The 14,414-nt window shown below is 50.8% G+C and overlaps 1 protein-coding gene across 5 annotated transcripts; it reads left to right on the plus strand.

Annotated features, from left to right (window-relative positions):
- Nucleotides 1–371: 371 nt before the first annotated feature.
- Nucleotides 372–14,184, plus strand: extl3 (exostosin-like glycosyltransferase 3). 5 transcript variants are annotated; one of them, XM_023806764.2, is made up of 6 exons: nt 372–417; nt 7,336–10,003; nt 11,297–11,424; nt 11,724–11,868; nt 12,753–12,881; nt 13,134–14,184. In XM_023806764.2, exons 2-6 carry the CDS (start codon nt 7,838–7,840, stop codon nt 13,341–13,343), a joined length of 2,778 nt encoding a protein of 925 aa, XP_023662532.1. In that variant the 5' UTR covers nt 372–417; nt 7,336–7,837; the 3' UTR covers nt 13,344–14,184. The 5 variants fall into 5 exon arrangements, with proteins under 5 accessions (XP_023662532.1, XP_023662529.1, XP_023662528.1 ...); XM_023806761.2 differs by lacking the exon at nt 372–417 and adding an exon at nt 439–534; XM_023806760.2 differs by lacking the exon at nt 372–417 and adding an exon at nt 443–741.
- Nucleotides 14,185–14,414: the final 230 nt, after the last annotated feature.

Raw genomic sequence — 14,414 nt, forward strand, 5'->3', positions numbered from 1 at the left:
ACATTTCAGTAGACCTACTCTATCCAGTAGCTATTAAAAATACTGCACGTTCCAATTCCAAGAAACAGCCCCATAATCCGAACCCCGCTACAATGAAGTGCAAGAAATCACGCGTGTTAAATGAATGAATTAATTAACTATTAGCGCTACTTACGTGAGGAACTTAGTTTACTGGTGTGTAGTGTAACGAGGCGTGCTTTCAAACAGTTTCCCACCATTGAATTCTATATTTATGTTTACATATAGCTATCTTTAATTATTGTATTATGGCGCTTTTAAACAACGTGCAATTAAGGGCGTCGGGGTACAAAACATTGTCAAGTAATCTATGCGGAATGTTGGGTTAAATTAGGTTAATGAGCGCTGACTAGGTTCCGAAGGGATCGGATGACAGCTTTCGCTGTGAGAGGCCACAAGGTGAAGCTGTCTCCCCGCAGCCGAGCGCCACTCGTACCCACAATGCACCGGCGCGGCGGCGCTCGCCTCGGCCGCTCTTCCTCCGACAATGCGGATCTGGCCGGGGACACGGGATAGGTGCGTGTAGCCAGCGACGGTAAAAAGCACGTCAGTGCAAAACAGGGCGATGTGCGACAGAAATGCGCCGATCGAGCATGGAAATGGACAGTCGCGTCTTGCATAAGAAAGCATAAAAGACGGCGTTTGTTCTCCGGGTCGGAACAGTAGCCTGCTCTGGAGTTTTCCGTTTTCTTCGATTTTTTTTTTTGCAGAACGACATACCGGGTAAGTAAGGAGTGTGCTTGGGTAATAGGCTAGCGAGTACTCTACGGCAGGGCTCCCGCAGTGAATGACGGCGGCTTCTTCTTCACCTTGTCTTATGCATCTCTCTGATTATTAAGGTACGGGGGCTACATGGTGCGATTAGCGTGCTACGGTTCCGGGGAAGGTGGGGTTTGTCACTGCCGGCAGTGCGGAGTGTCGCCGACGCGCTGACACCCGTAGCCGAAATGTCGACATTTGGAGTCAGCGGGTGTCCAGCTTCTCCGCTGCCCGGCCGAGCCCCCGTCCGCTCATTCGTCCGCCCGATCGCTCGGATGTCCGGCTTAGCGGTCAGATCCCTGCGCCGCCATCAGTTCGCTTCTGCCCGACCGTGTGTCCCCTATCCGGATCGCCGGGCTGGGTTTTGTGTCCTTGGTGGTTTTTAAAATGGCTCTATGTTGTTTATCTCTGGCTAGTACGCCTGAGCCCCTGCTTGCCGTCCCTTAATGCTTAACAAAGCGGGCTAACGGCGAAGCTAACGCTAAGCATGGAGTCGCCGTGTTTTCGCCGGATCGCCCTTAGATTAAGGGCTTTTTCTCTGGACGATTGTGCTGTAGGGAGTCGCAGCAAGGAGATGATTCAATGCATCTAAAGAATTTAGTTGGCTAGTGTGCATGTTTTAGTGTTCTCACGCTCCATGAATGGCGTTAAGCACTTCGACGCTTTTCGTGTGTAGTTAAGAGCCTTTAGATTTCGATCAAAATAGCGGCGGTGCCTTTCTCTTGTGGTTACGTCTTACGCCGAGTTCCGCGTTACCTAAGGTTTGTAAGTAACCTTAGTGTAGTCTGCTTCATGCTCCACGGTAATGTCTGCACAGTTATCTTATTTCCGCTATTTGAGCAGATATACACGGACAGCCTGCTTCCTCAGCCGGCGTGAGCCGAAGCTTTGGCTGGGAGTAAGTGCGGAGAAGAGGACTGGTAGTTACTGCGCCAGGGGGGAGACTAACCAGCTAGTAAAGGCGTGTGTTAAACCACCAATGAGCCAATTGGCCACACTGTCACACGTTCTCCCAGAGTAAAGGAAATTACTAACCAGCTAGTAAACGTTTGGGTTAGACAAACTGCAAGGCCAATGGTTGTACAGTTTCCCAGCAGAATGAAATGGTTAACCAGCTAGTAAAACTATGCAGTAGACGACCCCTCCCCTGTGAAAAAGCCTGTTACTGTACGTGCTGAGTCTTCCACGTGCTGTGTTTATCTTCACACTTTCCCAGTTTTCCGAATCTTCCATCTCAATATCCGGAGCCATGCTAGATTGGATTGGGAAAAGGGTAATGGGTCGCCCTGTAGTGCCCAAAATGTAATGGTCCCACTGATAAAAAGGGGGGGGGGGGTGTATGGCCGCCTGTGGAGTGGCTGGATGCACAGTGGTGGATCATCACACACGGCACCCCAGCAGGCCTGTCAGCACCCACTGCATGATTTCATGCTCAGCTTCTGTGGTGGCGTTTTTTTTTTCTTCTTTTAACTGGAATTTGATTACAATTTAGGCATCTGCTTTGGCTTTTGTAAGTTGGGTTTATTTTCAGCATGGAAGTATGCTTTCTATACGCCCTGGGAAATGTGAGAATCCTAGATTGTTTAGGTGGTAAACGGCAACTTGCTTTAGTCTTGCTGTTGATGGGTTTTACTGTATTTCTGAAAACTGTGCAAAGGACTGTCTCCACAGGCTACATGGGATCTAAAGTAACGGTGAATGGGAATTTTAAGGACATTTTATTAAAAAAATAAACATTAAATGTATTGCCTTTACACTTTGGGGAAACTTCATTGTCAATTTGATTTTTCGAAGTATATATCTCGATTTGCCATTGAATTGAGGTTTAATACCAAATAAGTGAATGTATTATTCATATAAATGACATACTTATGGGAAATTATTTTTGACACAACACCTTAAAAATAAATATTTTGAAGTTTGATACATGTTGTAAACCATTTTGAATAATGATTTTTATAACATTTTAAAACGACTAAACAGGAAATCTTGGTGTCGCAGTCAGTCATGTTGTGCTGAATGTGTTGTGGGTATATATGTTTCTTGATGGTCATTCATTGGTATAAACACTGGGGGGAAAAATGCAGATTGGCTGGAATGTGCACCAGAATTGTGAAGATCATTGTGTTTAATGTGAAATGTGAAAATGACTGGCTCCCTCCGTCTGCTCCTAGCTTGTTTAGGCAAGCAGATGGTAGCTCTCTTATCTGGGAAAAAGTCAGTGATCTTGATAATCATTGTGTCGGGGGGGGAGAGTGTTGACAAAATACTTTCATACTTTTGGTGTTTGGTGGTTGGCTGATGTGGACCTGGCAGAACCCAGTTGGGTTGTGCTCCTGTGCCGTGCTGGTCTCTCCCCATGGTTGTGGGTTGAGTACACGTTCTGCCTGGGCTTGGCTCTGTTTCCAGCACGCGCTGTGCACCTGGAGACCGCTTGACCAAGTAAAAGTCCTTCACCTTGCGGTCGTTTTCTCACACGGTGCTGTTAAATATTCAGCGGTCCCATAGACGCTCTTAAGCACCTACATGTAGATGAACATTTAGCTAGTGGGGGTATTACGGGCCTTTAACTGGATACATATGGAATGGGTGTTAACAGGAGGCATGTTTGGTTTGTGGATTAGTGTGTGATGTTGGCTAACAAAGCTTTGCTAGCACTCGGGTGCCGAACTGGGGCTGCGTTCCACTGGTTTACAACAGGCGTGATGTTTTCTGGAATCCAATGTTTCTATTCTATAGTACAGAAATGTTGGCTTTGTCCTGGACCTCAAGCATGGCAACTGAGCAATGAACAAAGAACACTTTGATTACTGATAATTGTAGGCTGATAGGTAGAATTCCAATTTGTTTTGTCTAAAAATCCCTAAACGGGATGCAGGAAAGTCACTTCAAGGACTATTTAGAGATGCGTCACCCCGTGTGTGTTAAAGCTGACTATATTCAGTGTTCAGGCACAGCTGTATACAGACCCAAACTGGTTCAGCACCACCTACTTTCCTATCCCTGAGAAAAATGCTTACCCTGAAATCCTTCATTAAAGTTTAACACGGCGTTTTTTTTTTTTTTTTAAAAAAGCATATCCGTTTCACCGGATAGATACGGATGCTTGGCAGAGCAGTCGCGTAAGCGGCGGTGTGTTGTGTTAAGGTAGGATGGGAAGGTAATGTTAGAATGGGCTGGCTCAGCCCAGAACATGCTGTCACATCCTGTGCTATTAGGATGGACCCGCCTGCCTGGGTGTCTCAGTGGGGAAATGTGAGCCTCGGCCCTGCAGCCAAGGGCTTTCCATTTGTTAATGAATGTGCCCCCCCCCCCTACTGAAACCTCCACGATGCCCCGTCCACCTGCGTGTGTCTGTATCTGGGTCTGCGCTTCTGGGTGTGTCGTCGTGTGTCTCTGCGCGCATGTGTCGTGAGTAAGCGGGCAGGAATTTCTCAGCTGATTGTTGCTGTTCTCCAGCTGCCCCACTTCCCCCGCGTGTGCCCTGGCACCCGAGGTACCGCTTCTTCCCCCCCCCCTGTGGATTCAGGGAGCCTGTGTGTGTTGCAGATCACTTTGAAAATACGTATGACTCACCCAGAATGACAGCCATGTGGACCGTGTAGGCGGTATGAGATCGATGAGGATGGCCTCTCCCCCCCCCCCCCCCATCTTCCATGAAGCCGCTGTGATTTTTTTTTTCTTTTTCCCCTTCGTGTTTTTTTTTATCTCCCGTGGCTGTTGCTCAGGCATTTTGTGGCCTTCTGGGAAATGTTTTTGTGTTTTGCAGTTACACCCTAATAGCTTTCCTGTGAGCGGAGTGCTTCAGGCTGGTCATGCGTGAGGGTTTAGATCTGTGCATTGACTCAGTTTAATGAGAGAGTGCAGAAAATTTTTATTGAGGCTGTAGCAGATCCACTGAATAGGTCCCGTTGCTGTAAATGTATGTTTTGGAATAAGGAGGTAAATTAAACAGTGCGACAGGTCTGTGTCACAGTGGCTGTACTTAGTGGTGGGGTGTTGGCATCCCCTCGCAGGTGTTTTGAATGCTGGCAGAATGGCCGGAAATCCAGCAGCTGCTGGAGAATATGGCTTTGGTGTCCCGCCCCCCCAGAGAGGATCGCGGTCTGTGGCCTGTTTGTGGTCACCACAGCCCCGGGGTTCATGGCCTTTGTGGGACCGCTCTCGGCCAGCCCGGCTGGATGGATGAGAGAGGACGGCCTCACATGTGTCTGGGAAAGCCACGGCGGCCAGTAACGTGGTAGGAAAAACCCGCCCTGATACCTCGGGTTCCCGAGTCCAAGTCCCAGGGTGTTGCTTGACCTTGAGCATCGTGCTTAAACGTGCGATACAATGCAGAAAGGGGGTTGGGCTTCATATTTGGGATTCTCCCGACCTGCTGACCATCCTACCGTGCCCCCCCCCCCCCCCAGTAGAATTAATGATTAATTTCTTCCTCCTTGCTAATGGAGTACCTTTTCCTGCTAGAGCTCAGAGCACCATGAGAGCCTGGGGTTCAGGCGGTCGTGACGCTGTGCTTGGGGCGTGTGTGCGCCTGCAGTCTCATACCACTGCGTCTGCCCCCCTCTCTCTCTGTGTATTTATAGCTTACTGGCTGGGGAGGGGGGCTATGCAGATGGGCGGTAGGATGGACCCTGAGAAGGGGGTGCTGGAGCTTGCTAATTCTCCAGCCTAACAGGTGTGCTGCTACACAGGGGTGAGAATGAGGACTCCTATAAGCGTGCTTGCGTCTGTGTATCTGTCAGGCTCAGAGCAGCCCCAGAGGGTTGTTCGGGGTAATTACTCTCTTCTTTTCAATACACCTGGTTTCCTCCTGAACTCGGAAATGGTGAGCCTGTCCCTCCTGGCTCCCCCGCAGCATGCGCCCGCTCTACTTGCGCCTCATCGCGGCCGTCCCAGATCGAAGCTGCCATGTAGCGGCGCCCCCTCCCCCTTTTCTGAAGGGGCGTGCGTGTTTCGTGGGAATGTTCACCAAGGCTGACACGTGCTTGGCCCTCAGTGAGCCCTGGTCCCGGATGAAATCTGACTTTCAGCAGAAAAGCTTCTCCATCTGTTTATCATTACGGCGGGAACTGCTGAAGTCTCAGGGTAAATAATCTGGGAATTCCAGTTCTGGCCTGACTGCTGTTAGCTGCTGTGGGCTGTTGGACCGGGCCAATATAAGGCTCGATGTACAAGCCGCGGTCGGGTTTAGATGTAATTTCTGCTGCTATGCAGCTCGATACCCCTGTGCTAAGCTTTCAGAAGGACCTGTGTTTCTGGCGCAGTCTGCACATCGCCTGTGGGATGTGCAGTGGAATCTGTCAGGGATAGTTTAAAATAAAAATGTCCATGTTCACTGACCCTGAAGGTGTCGTGTCTAATCTGGCCTGAAAAATCAGAGGGGCCAATTCTTGGAGAAACCCCCATTTGTCTCTGGCTGGCTGGCTGCAGGTGCTTGCTCGCCTACACTGCAGGGAGGTGCAAGTGCCCTGGGGGCCCCCCCTGTGACGCAGCAGTCAGATTGAAGGTGGCAGCAGCCGGATAGGATTGCCACACCTCTGTGGGCCACAGGGCCAGAACTGATACGCAGCTGGGCAGGTTTTGAAAGCAAGCTTGAGCAGTGTACTGTCATTTCTTGGTCAACCTCCACCCCACACACACACACTTTGGTAAAGCAGCTGCAGCTGTAGGGCGGCAGTGCCGCATATCACTCATGTCTGGCGGACTGCGGCGCCGTTCAGGGGGGTGGGGTGGGAGTCCTCGTCAAGGACACGGGCCGCTTCAGAATGCTTCTGCATGATGCTGGCGGTCTGCACTTCCTGTTCGTTCACTGGGGTCCCTGCGTTTTCTGGTGCTAAGAGGTCAAAAGAGATCAAAGAACCTGATTCGTTTGTGACGAACTACCTCTTGAAGTGACTTTGCTTAAAATAAGGGGGCTGTAAGGTTCCCCCACGGGAGTGCACTTCCATTAACACCACAATACACTTCAACGGCACATTACGGACCTCTCACCTGAAATTAACCTGTGCAGCGAAGCGGGTGTTAGGCTTTGGGGGCTATTAGAGCAGTGAGGGCTTCATATTCGGAAGGAGACCTTGGACATCATTAACGGCTTGATGTGGGAGTGCTGATGGAACACCGAGGCCAGTCACACCCCCGCTCTTTTCCAGTTCTGTTTCATTTGTGTAAGGCTGTTCTAAGAAACTAGGGACTATTATATTATTTAAAGTGTGAATTGGAACAAAATGTACCAAAAAAGACAGTGGAAGGATCTTGGACAGAGATACCGGGGAGGAATGGAATGAGAAAGTGGTGGCAAAAGACTTTTCTACATAATACCAGGTCAAATGCAGTGATTGGGTGTCTGAGGTGTGCTGCTGATAAATATTGCGATGGATTTGTGTTTTGGCCATCGGTTTAAGATGAGCACTTTGCCCATGTTTGTGGCAGTGCAGCGTAACTTGAGCTGGAGTTGGCAGGTTGCATCTGCCGTAGCTATTAGGCACGCTTGTCATTTGTAGCCCATTCCTACTTAGTTGCAGGTTAAGAAAAGTAACCATTTTCTTTTCATTGCAGGTGTACATTCTCAAAGGAGTGTGGAGTGGAGAAGACTCGAATTCCCTTGCATTATCTGAGACCCTTCCTCCCTGGCCATTGCAATGGGTACCCCGGGAACTGGAGAGCCTTACCCATGATGCCAGTGAGCCAGCTGGCGACCAGCAGGACCCAGTCTGCTGCCCACTGCTATGGGTTTGCTTTTCCTTCTGCTGGCTGTGTGCCGATTGCTGTCACTGTATAGATCAAGAAGTCAGCTGCTTGAGATGGATGGGGAGACGGGAAGGACATGGAGTTCATCAGGCATCAGCCCGAGAGGAGAAAGATGAAGCTTCCCATGTATTCCCAAGCTTTCTGTGCGTTGAAAGAGCAAATTCTGAACATGGAACCTGAATGGTCACGCATCTGAGAAGAGCGCACTGGAAGGAACACTGCAGTATCACTTTTCCGGGCGTCACCATGGCTGCTGACCCTCCATGACATCAACTTGAGCCGTAAAAAAAAAAGTCGAGGGGTGTAAACGATGTCAGCATACAACATACTGCGAAATGGCGGCGCAGGAAATGGGGGCCAGCCATGGGTCCTGCGATGCTCTAACCGCATCCGGCTGACTTGGCTCAGCTTCACGCTCTTCTTCATCCTGGTTTTTTTCCCACTGATTGCCCACTACTACCTCGCTGCCATTGACGAGTCCGGTGGACCTGACAAGCGCATCTTCGGGCCACGGGCTGGCGGTGAGCTGTGTGAGGCCAAACATGTGCAGGACTTGTGCCGCATCCGTGAGTCGGTGAGCGAGGAGTTACTGCAGCTGGAGGCCAAGCGGCAGGAGCTCAATGGCGAGATCGGCCGCCTCAACCTGCGCATCGAGGCTTGCAAGAAGAGCATCGAGAATGCCAAGCAGGACCTGCTGCAGCTCAAGAATGTCATCAGCCAGACGGAGCACTCCTACAAGGAGCTCATGGCCCAGAACCAACCCAAGCTCTCTCTTCCTGTGCGCCTGCTGCCGGACAAGGACGACGCGGGGCTCCCGCCGCCCAAGTCCACCCGTGCCTGCCGGCTCCACTCCTGCTTTGACTACTCACGGTGCCCGCTTACTTCCGGCTTCCCGGTGTACGTGTACGACCCAGGGAGCTACCCCTGGGGCGAGAACCTGGACCCGCTTGTGAAGCAGGCTTTCATGGCTTCTGCGAAAGGTAGCATTTATGTGACTGATGACCCCAGCATTGCCTGCCTATATGTGGTTCTTGTTGGGGAGGTGCAGGAGCCCCCGTTCCACTCCTCCTCCCTCTTGCCATCCAGTCTGGAGAAGCAACTGCACGCGCTGCCCTACTGGAGAAAGGATGGCCACAACCACCTGCTAGTTCACCTGTCCAGGAAGTCCATGACACAGAACTTCCTGTACAATGTCAGCACAGGCCGGGCAGCCGTGGCGCAGTCCACCTTCCTGGAGCGGCAGTACCGGCCCGGCTTCGACCTTGTGGTATCGCCACTGGTACACGCCCTCTCCGAGCCCAACTTTCTAGAGGTGCCGCCACAGGTGCCAGTGAAAAGGAAGTACCTCTTCAGCTTCCAGGGAGAGAAGGTTGAGTCCCTGCGGAGCAGCTTGCAAGAAGGTCCACCTCAGTCTTTTGAGGAGGAAATGGAAGGTGACCCTCCAGCGGATTATGATGACCGCATCATTGGTACTCTGAAGGCTGTGCAGGATAGCCGCTTGGACCAGGTACTGGTGGAGTTCACTTGCAAGAGCCAGCCATGGCCCACCCTGCCTACAGAATGGGCACTGTGTGGAGAGAGGGAGGAGAGGCTGGAGATATTAAAGGCCTCTACCTTTGCCCTGGTCATCTCCCCGGGTGATGGGCAGCTGGTAGCGTCCGCGGGCTGTGGCATACGGCTTTTCGAGGCCTTAGAGGTGGGGGCTATCCCCGTTGTGCTAGGTGACCACTCCCGGCTGCCCTACCATGAGTTGGTCAGCTGGAACGAGGCAGCCTTGCTGGTGCCCAAGCCACGCATCACAGAGCTGCACTTCCTCCTGCGCAGCATCTCCGACAATGACCTATTGGCCATGCGGCGCCAGGGCCGCTTCCTGTGGGAAACGTACTTCTCCACGGCTGAGGGTGTGCTTGGTACTATCCTGGCCAGCGTGCGCACCCGCATCCAGATACCGGCTGCCCCCATCCGGGAGGAGCCTGCCCAGGAAATCCCCCACAAGGTGGGAAAGACTGCGGGGACCGACCCCAACATGGCTGACAATGGGGACCTGGACCTAGGGCCAGTGGAGACGGAGCCTCCATATGCCTCGCCTCGGTTCCTGCGTAATTTCACATGCACGGCCGCGGACACTTACCGCGCTTGGAACCGGCCGCCGGGGCCCTTCCATCTCTTCCCTCACATGCCCCTGGACCCCGTGCTCCCATCTGAGGCCAAGTTCCTGGGCTCAGGGACAGGCTTCAGGCCCATTGGTGGTGGCACGGGTGGCTCAGGCAAGGAGTTCCAGGCGGCCCTTGGAGGTAATGTCCCCCGAGAGCAGTTCACGGTGGTTATGCTGACCTATGAGCGGGAAGAAGTGCTCATGAACTCCCTGGAGAGACTGAATGGTCTGCCCTACCTCAACAAGGTGGTGGTGGTTTGGAACTCCCCCAAGCCACCCTCCGATGACCTCCTCTGGCCAGACATAGGCCTCCCAATTGTGGTAAGTGGGCTTCGGTTTCATCTCGGTGATGCTTATTGTATCGTGAACTTTGAATATGACAGAGCCCAGCAGATGTTACTTTTCAAGTTTTTGTACACAGCCTTGAATGTTCTTTTTCAGTTAGCATGCTGTCCAGAACATGTAAACCCACGTAGCCAGTCAGTCAGGTGCCATCAGATTACTGTGGGGCTGCTTTGAGGCTTTTGTTCTGCTAGGGTGTCCTGGCAACTGCAAAGCCAAGCTGAGCCGAGCCATGATAGGATCTGCCAGTTGCTGAGGGGGGGAGATGGGGGGCAGAGGAGCCTTCAAAGGGAGGGTCCAGACTGGGAGTGGCATGTCTACGTGCATATTCACAGAGAAGGATGCTTTCATCCATCTGACTGAAGTGAGACTTTGTTGGTGTCAGTGTCAGTTAGATGTATCATGGAGCATATGGCCCAGGACAGACACCATCGGGAGCTCCATGACCATCCTGCGTTATCTGAATCCAGCTAGTTGTAGGTATTAGTCAGTGTTTTATACCAGTGGCTAAAGTGGAATCTGTGCTTCAGGCTCTGTACCAATGGCCCAGTTTGGTGTGTTTCTAGTATGTATTTGATGTGGTGTTTTCCTCAAAATTCACCAGATTATTGGCTTTCTAATAATTAACGAACTAAAATGTTAAATTTAAATGTAAAGCTTATAATGTGTGCATCCACAATTTCCTTTTAACTGATGGTGCTGACAAGTGCTCAGTTTCTGCAGTATGAAGGTCAGCAGTAAGCCTTTCTTGGTTGGGTGTTTTTAATTAGTATTTGTCGTTGGTTGTTATGCTGGCTCCCCATGGTAATGACGTCATCACTTGGCATTTGTAGGCCTCCTGCAGGTAACCAGGGTGGAAAGTGTGTGTGCCATTCAGACATCTCTGCAAACACCCTTTAAGTGAATACTGTTTTCATCTTTGGAGGATTATCAAAGAGCATGAAATCTTTTTACCAAAAGTGTTTTCTGGACAGGAAGCTTTGAGGCGTGGTTTTAAATTTTTACATTCTTCTTTACTACGACTTCACTTCAAATTACACTTCATCTTATTTTTCCATATTTTTGGTTTCACATATTTTGCCAGTTTCCTTCGAAATTTTAGACATGATCTCAGTGACCCGTCACTGGAAAATGCTTCAGGTTGTTCCCAAATGGCAGGGAATACAAACCTCCTGTAAGTGTTTGTATCTCCGAACCACCAAGCCTGTAGAGTTAAGGGACTGACAGGCAGTTTCCTGCTTCATCAGGCCTGGTGTCAATCTCGTCCTTCAGGTAGTCCGCACTGAGAAGAACAGCCTGAATAACCGCTTCCTGCCATGGGACGCGGTGGAGACGGAGGCCATCTTGTCCATCGACGACGACGCTCACCTCCGGCATGACGAGATCATGTTTGGCTTTCGGTGAGTGCCGTGGCGTGGAAGGAGAGCGCGGGCATGTCTGTAAAGTGGAGACTCTTCCTGATTATCGCTGAGGTTGGCGCAGACACAGACACACGGCTGGCCCTTGAGCAGGCATTTTTAAGTACGCAGTGTCCTCTTGTTGCCTGCGTGTGTGAATCTTCAGATTGTACTGCACGACGGAGAATAAGTGAACCTGTGAACAAGCCCCCACATGGTTTTTCTGACTCGCACCCTGTGAGTGTGAGGTAGCCTTCATGGCCACTGACTCTGGGCTCCCCGTGACCCCGGTGCTGTTTCAGGGTGTGGCGCGAGGCTCGTGATCGCATCGTGGGCTTCCCTGGGAGGTATCATGCCTGGGATGTCAACCACCAGTCCTGGCTCTACAACTCCAACTATTCGTGTGAACTCTCCATGGTGCTGACAGGTGCCGCCTTTTTTCACAAGGTAGACTCTCGTCTGTCCCGTGCCACACCACCCCCTGTGGGTTGAGTGTCACATGTGGTCTGTTGCTGTGCTTTGGAGGCCTTGAGACAGCCTCACTGGCGAGTTTCAGATCCCTCCACAATCACTCTGGCAGGATATTTGTGGTTTTAGACCATGGTGCTGAAAGATGCAGTTAAGGCTGGACGGGTGCTTGTTTTTTCATGCTAACAAAAAGCCTGCCGTGCAGAAAGTGGATCGCAGAAACTCGGTACTTTAGTCGTATTTGGTGACAGACACTTTATAGAAACAGACAGGTCCGCTCCTCAGTTTTTTGCTGAGTTTTCTCCAGTGGTAGGATAAGGGAGCCTTCGGTTGACTCAGATCTGGTTTCAAAACCCATATTATGTGATGGACTTTGTCACTGAGTGTACGGGATGAGTCAAACGTCTGGACACGCCTGCTTTTAATGAATTTCTCTCTATTTTAGCTATTATTCACCCTGAATGCAATAAAGTAATGCATATCAAATATTGCAGTGACAAAGGGAATTGGTTAGCATCTGAAGATTTTCTCAAATTAGACTCCTGGGCTCAGGAGTTCTGGGCACAAGTAGACCACATTGCTCTTACACTTCGACCCAACTCATCCCAAACTAGCTTTGTAGCGTTTAGGTCGGGGGATTGTGGTGGCCAGATTATCTGTCACAGCACTCCATCTCTTTCCTTGTTCACAAGATAATACAGTACTTGTATAACCTCAAGGCGTGCTTAGGCTCATTATCATGTTGGAAAAACAAATGATTTTCAGTAGGGGTATCCAGAATTGTAACTGGTACTATAAATACGAGTCAGTCAGTCCTGTGTCCCTGTCTGAAACCCCCCCCCCCCTGCCCACATTCCCCCCAGTACTACGCGTACCTGTACTCCTACGTGATGCCCCAGGCCATCCGAGACATGGTGGATGAGTACATCAACTGCGAGGACATCGCCATGAACTTCCTGGTGTCGCATATCACTCGCAAGCCCCCCATCAAGGTGAGGAAATGCAGAGGGGTGAAGCTGGGGGTGGGGGGAGAGGAGGGTCTGTATAATGACAGCGTTGTTAAAGTATTCTCCAGCTACGCTGTGTGAGAAGGCAACGCCTATAAGTGTCATCTCCGTTTCACACGGGGAAACGCCACTCCCCTTCTGGGAATTTTCACCGTCAACGCCTCGGTCCTCGTCAGCGTGGTTCCTCACGCTTCATCTCCCTTCTCTCTCTCATCTCCGTCCCTCCCCCGTAATCAGGTGACCTCCCGCTGGACCTTCCGTTGCCCTGGCTGCCCACAGGCCCTGTCACATGACGACTCGCACTTCCACGAGCGGCACAAGTGCATCAACTACTTCGTGAAAGTGTACGGCTACATGCCGCTGCTCTACACGCAGTTCCGCGTCGACTCCGTGCTCTTCAAGACACGGCTGCCCCACGACAAGACCAAGTGCTTCAAATTCATATAGGACTGCAGGGAGCCTGGAGTCGGGGGTGTGGATGAAGGACATCCTGCCAAGAGATTACAGGGGAGGGGGGGGGGATTGGTGTTTGCAGCAACCTTGTGACTTTGCAGGGGAGGAAAAACCTGAACTTTTTGACTGACTCAGTGAGACTTGAACAGATGATGCAAATAACTGACAGGACAGTTGGAAATAGACTGCTGCCAAACTGTATTCGCCTTTATTTTTGTTGTGTGTTATATCAGAAACCACTACAGCGCCTACTGATTCCTCCTGCGGCTGGGACACGGCCTGTTATACTGAGACGGGAACCCGAGGCTCTTAGACTGACGCGTATTCTCCTGTGGGTGGGGTCCCAAAATGGACTGGAGTACGAGGTAGTGGGCTACAAAGAAAGCTGTTGCACTCGGCTGCAATTTTTTTTTTTTTTTTTTTAACCATTTTAAATTTATATACTCCTGTACATGAATTTTTAAAAGCACTAATGGGTCACCTTGATATTGTATTCAGTGAGTTTTCAGAGTGTGATGTTTCATTGTGTAAAATCGCAGTGCAGCAAATGTCATTCGGCCCTTTCTGTAGAGGGAGAAGAGGACTGAGGTAACAGCCCAGTACTGGGTCCCAAAGATGGAGGAGCTCTGTGCCAAGGACCCAGGAAGGACGGGTACCCCCTCACACACACGTATACGAGAGTCGAGTCACTATTTTGGTTCTGTACACAAGCACAGATCCGTCGTTCACCTGCGAGCGGGAGGCTAACGTCTGTGCCAGAGCAACCAGCTTCTGTGTTTGTTTTTCACAAAGAAATCCAAGGGTGTCGAAGCGAATAAACCATGGTACAACCCTGCAGGGTTCCGGCTTCACTGTGTCTGACTTCACTGTCTTCAAGCTCCCTCTGTCTGCTACAAAAAACCTTACCTTTAATATACATTATTTTGGGGTGGGTAGTGCTTTTTGTATTTGTTTCTTTGCTTTGTTTTTAAATGCTCAGTTTTCCGGGGGGGGGCACACACGTGGTCTTACTTCGGTGTGCTCACTCGGGATTACCCCGCGCTGGCTGGCTTAGCCGGGTCTGCC

The sequence above is a fragment of the Paramormyrops kingsleyae genome, chromosome 19 (assembly GCF_048594095.1).
Source record: "Paramormyrops kingsleyae isolate MSU_618 chromosome 19, PKINGS_0.4, whole genome shotgun sequence".
NCBI classification, from domain to species: Eukaryota; Metazoa; Chordata; class Actinopteri; order Osteoglossiformes; family Mormyridae; genus Paramormyrops; species Paramormyrops kingsleyae.

Coding starts and splice junctions, on each gene's coding strand:
- extl3 (XM_023806764.2), top strand. CDS start 7,838: ATGTCAGCATACAACATACTGCGAAATGGCGGCGCAGGAAATGGGGGC. Junction 10,004..11,296: donor ACATAGGCCTCCCAATTGTG/GTAAGTGGGCTT, acceptor CTCGTCCTTCAG/GTAGTCCGCACTGAGAAGAA. Junction 12,882..13,133: donor CTCGCAAGCCCCCCATCAAG/GTGAGGAAATGC, acceptor CCCCGTAATCAG/GTGACCTCCCGCTGGACCTT.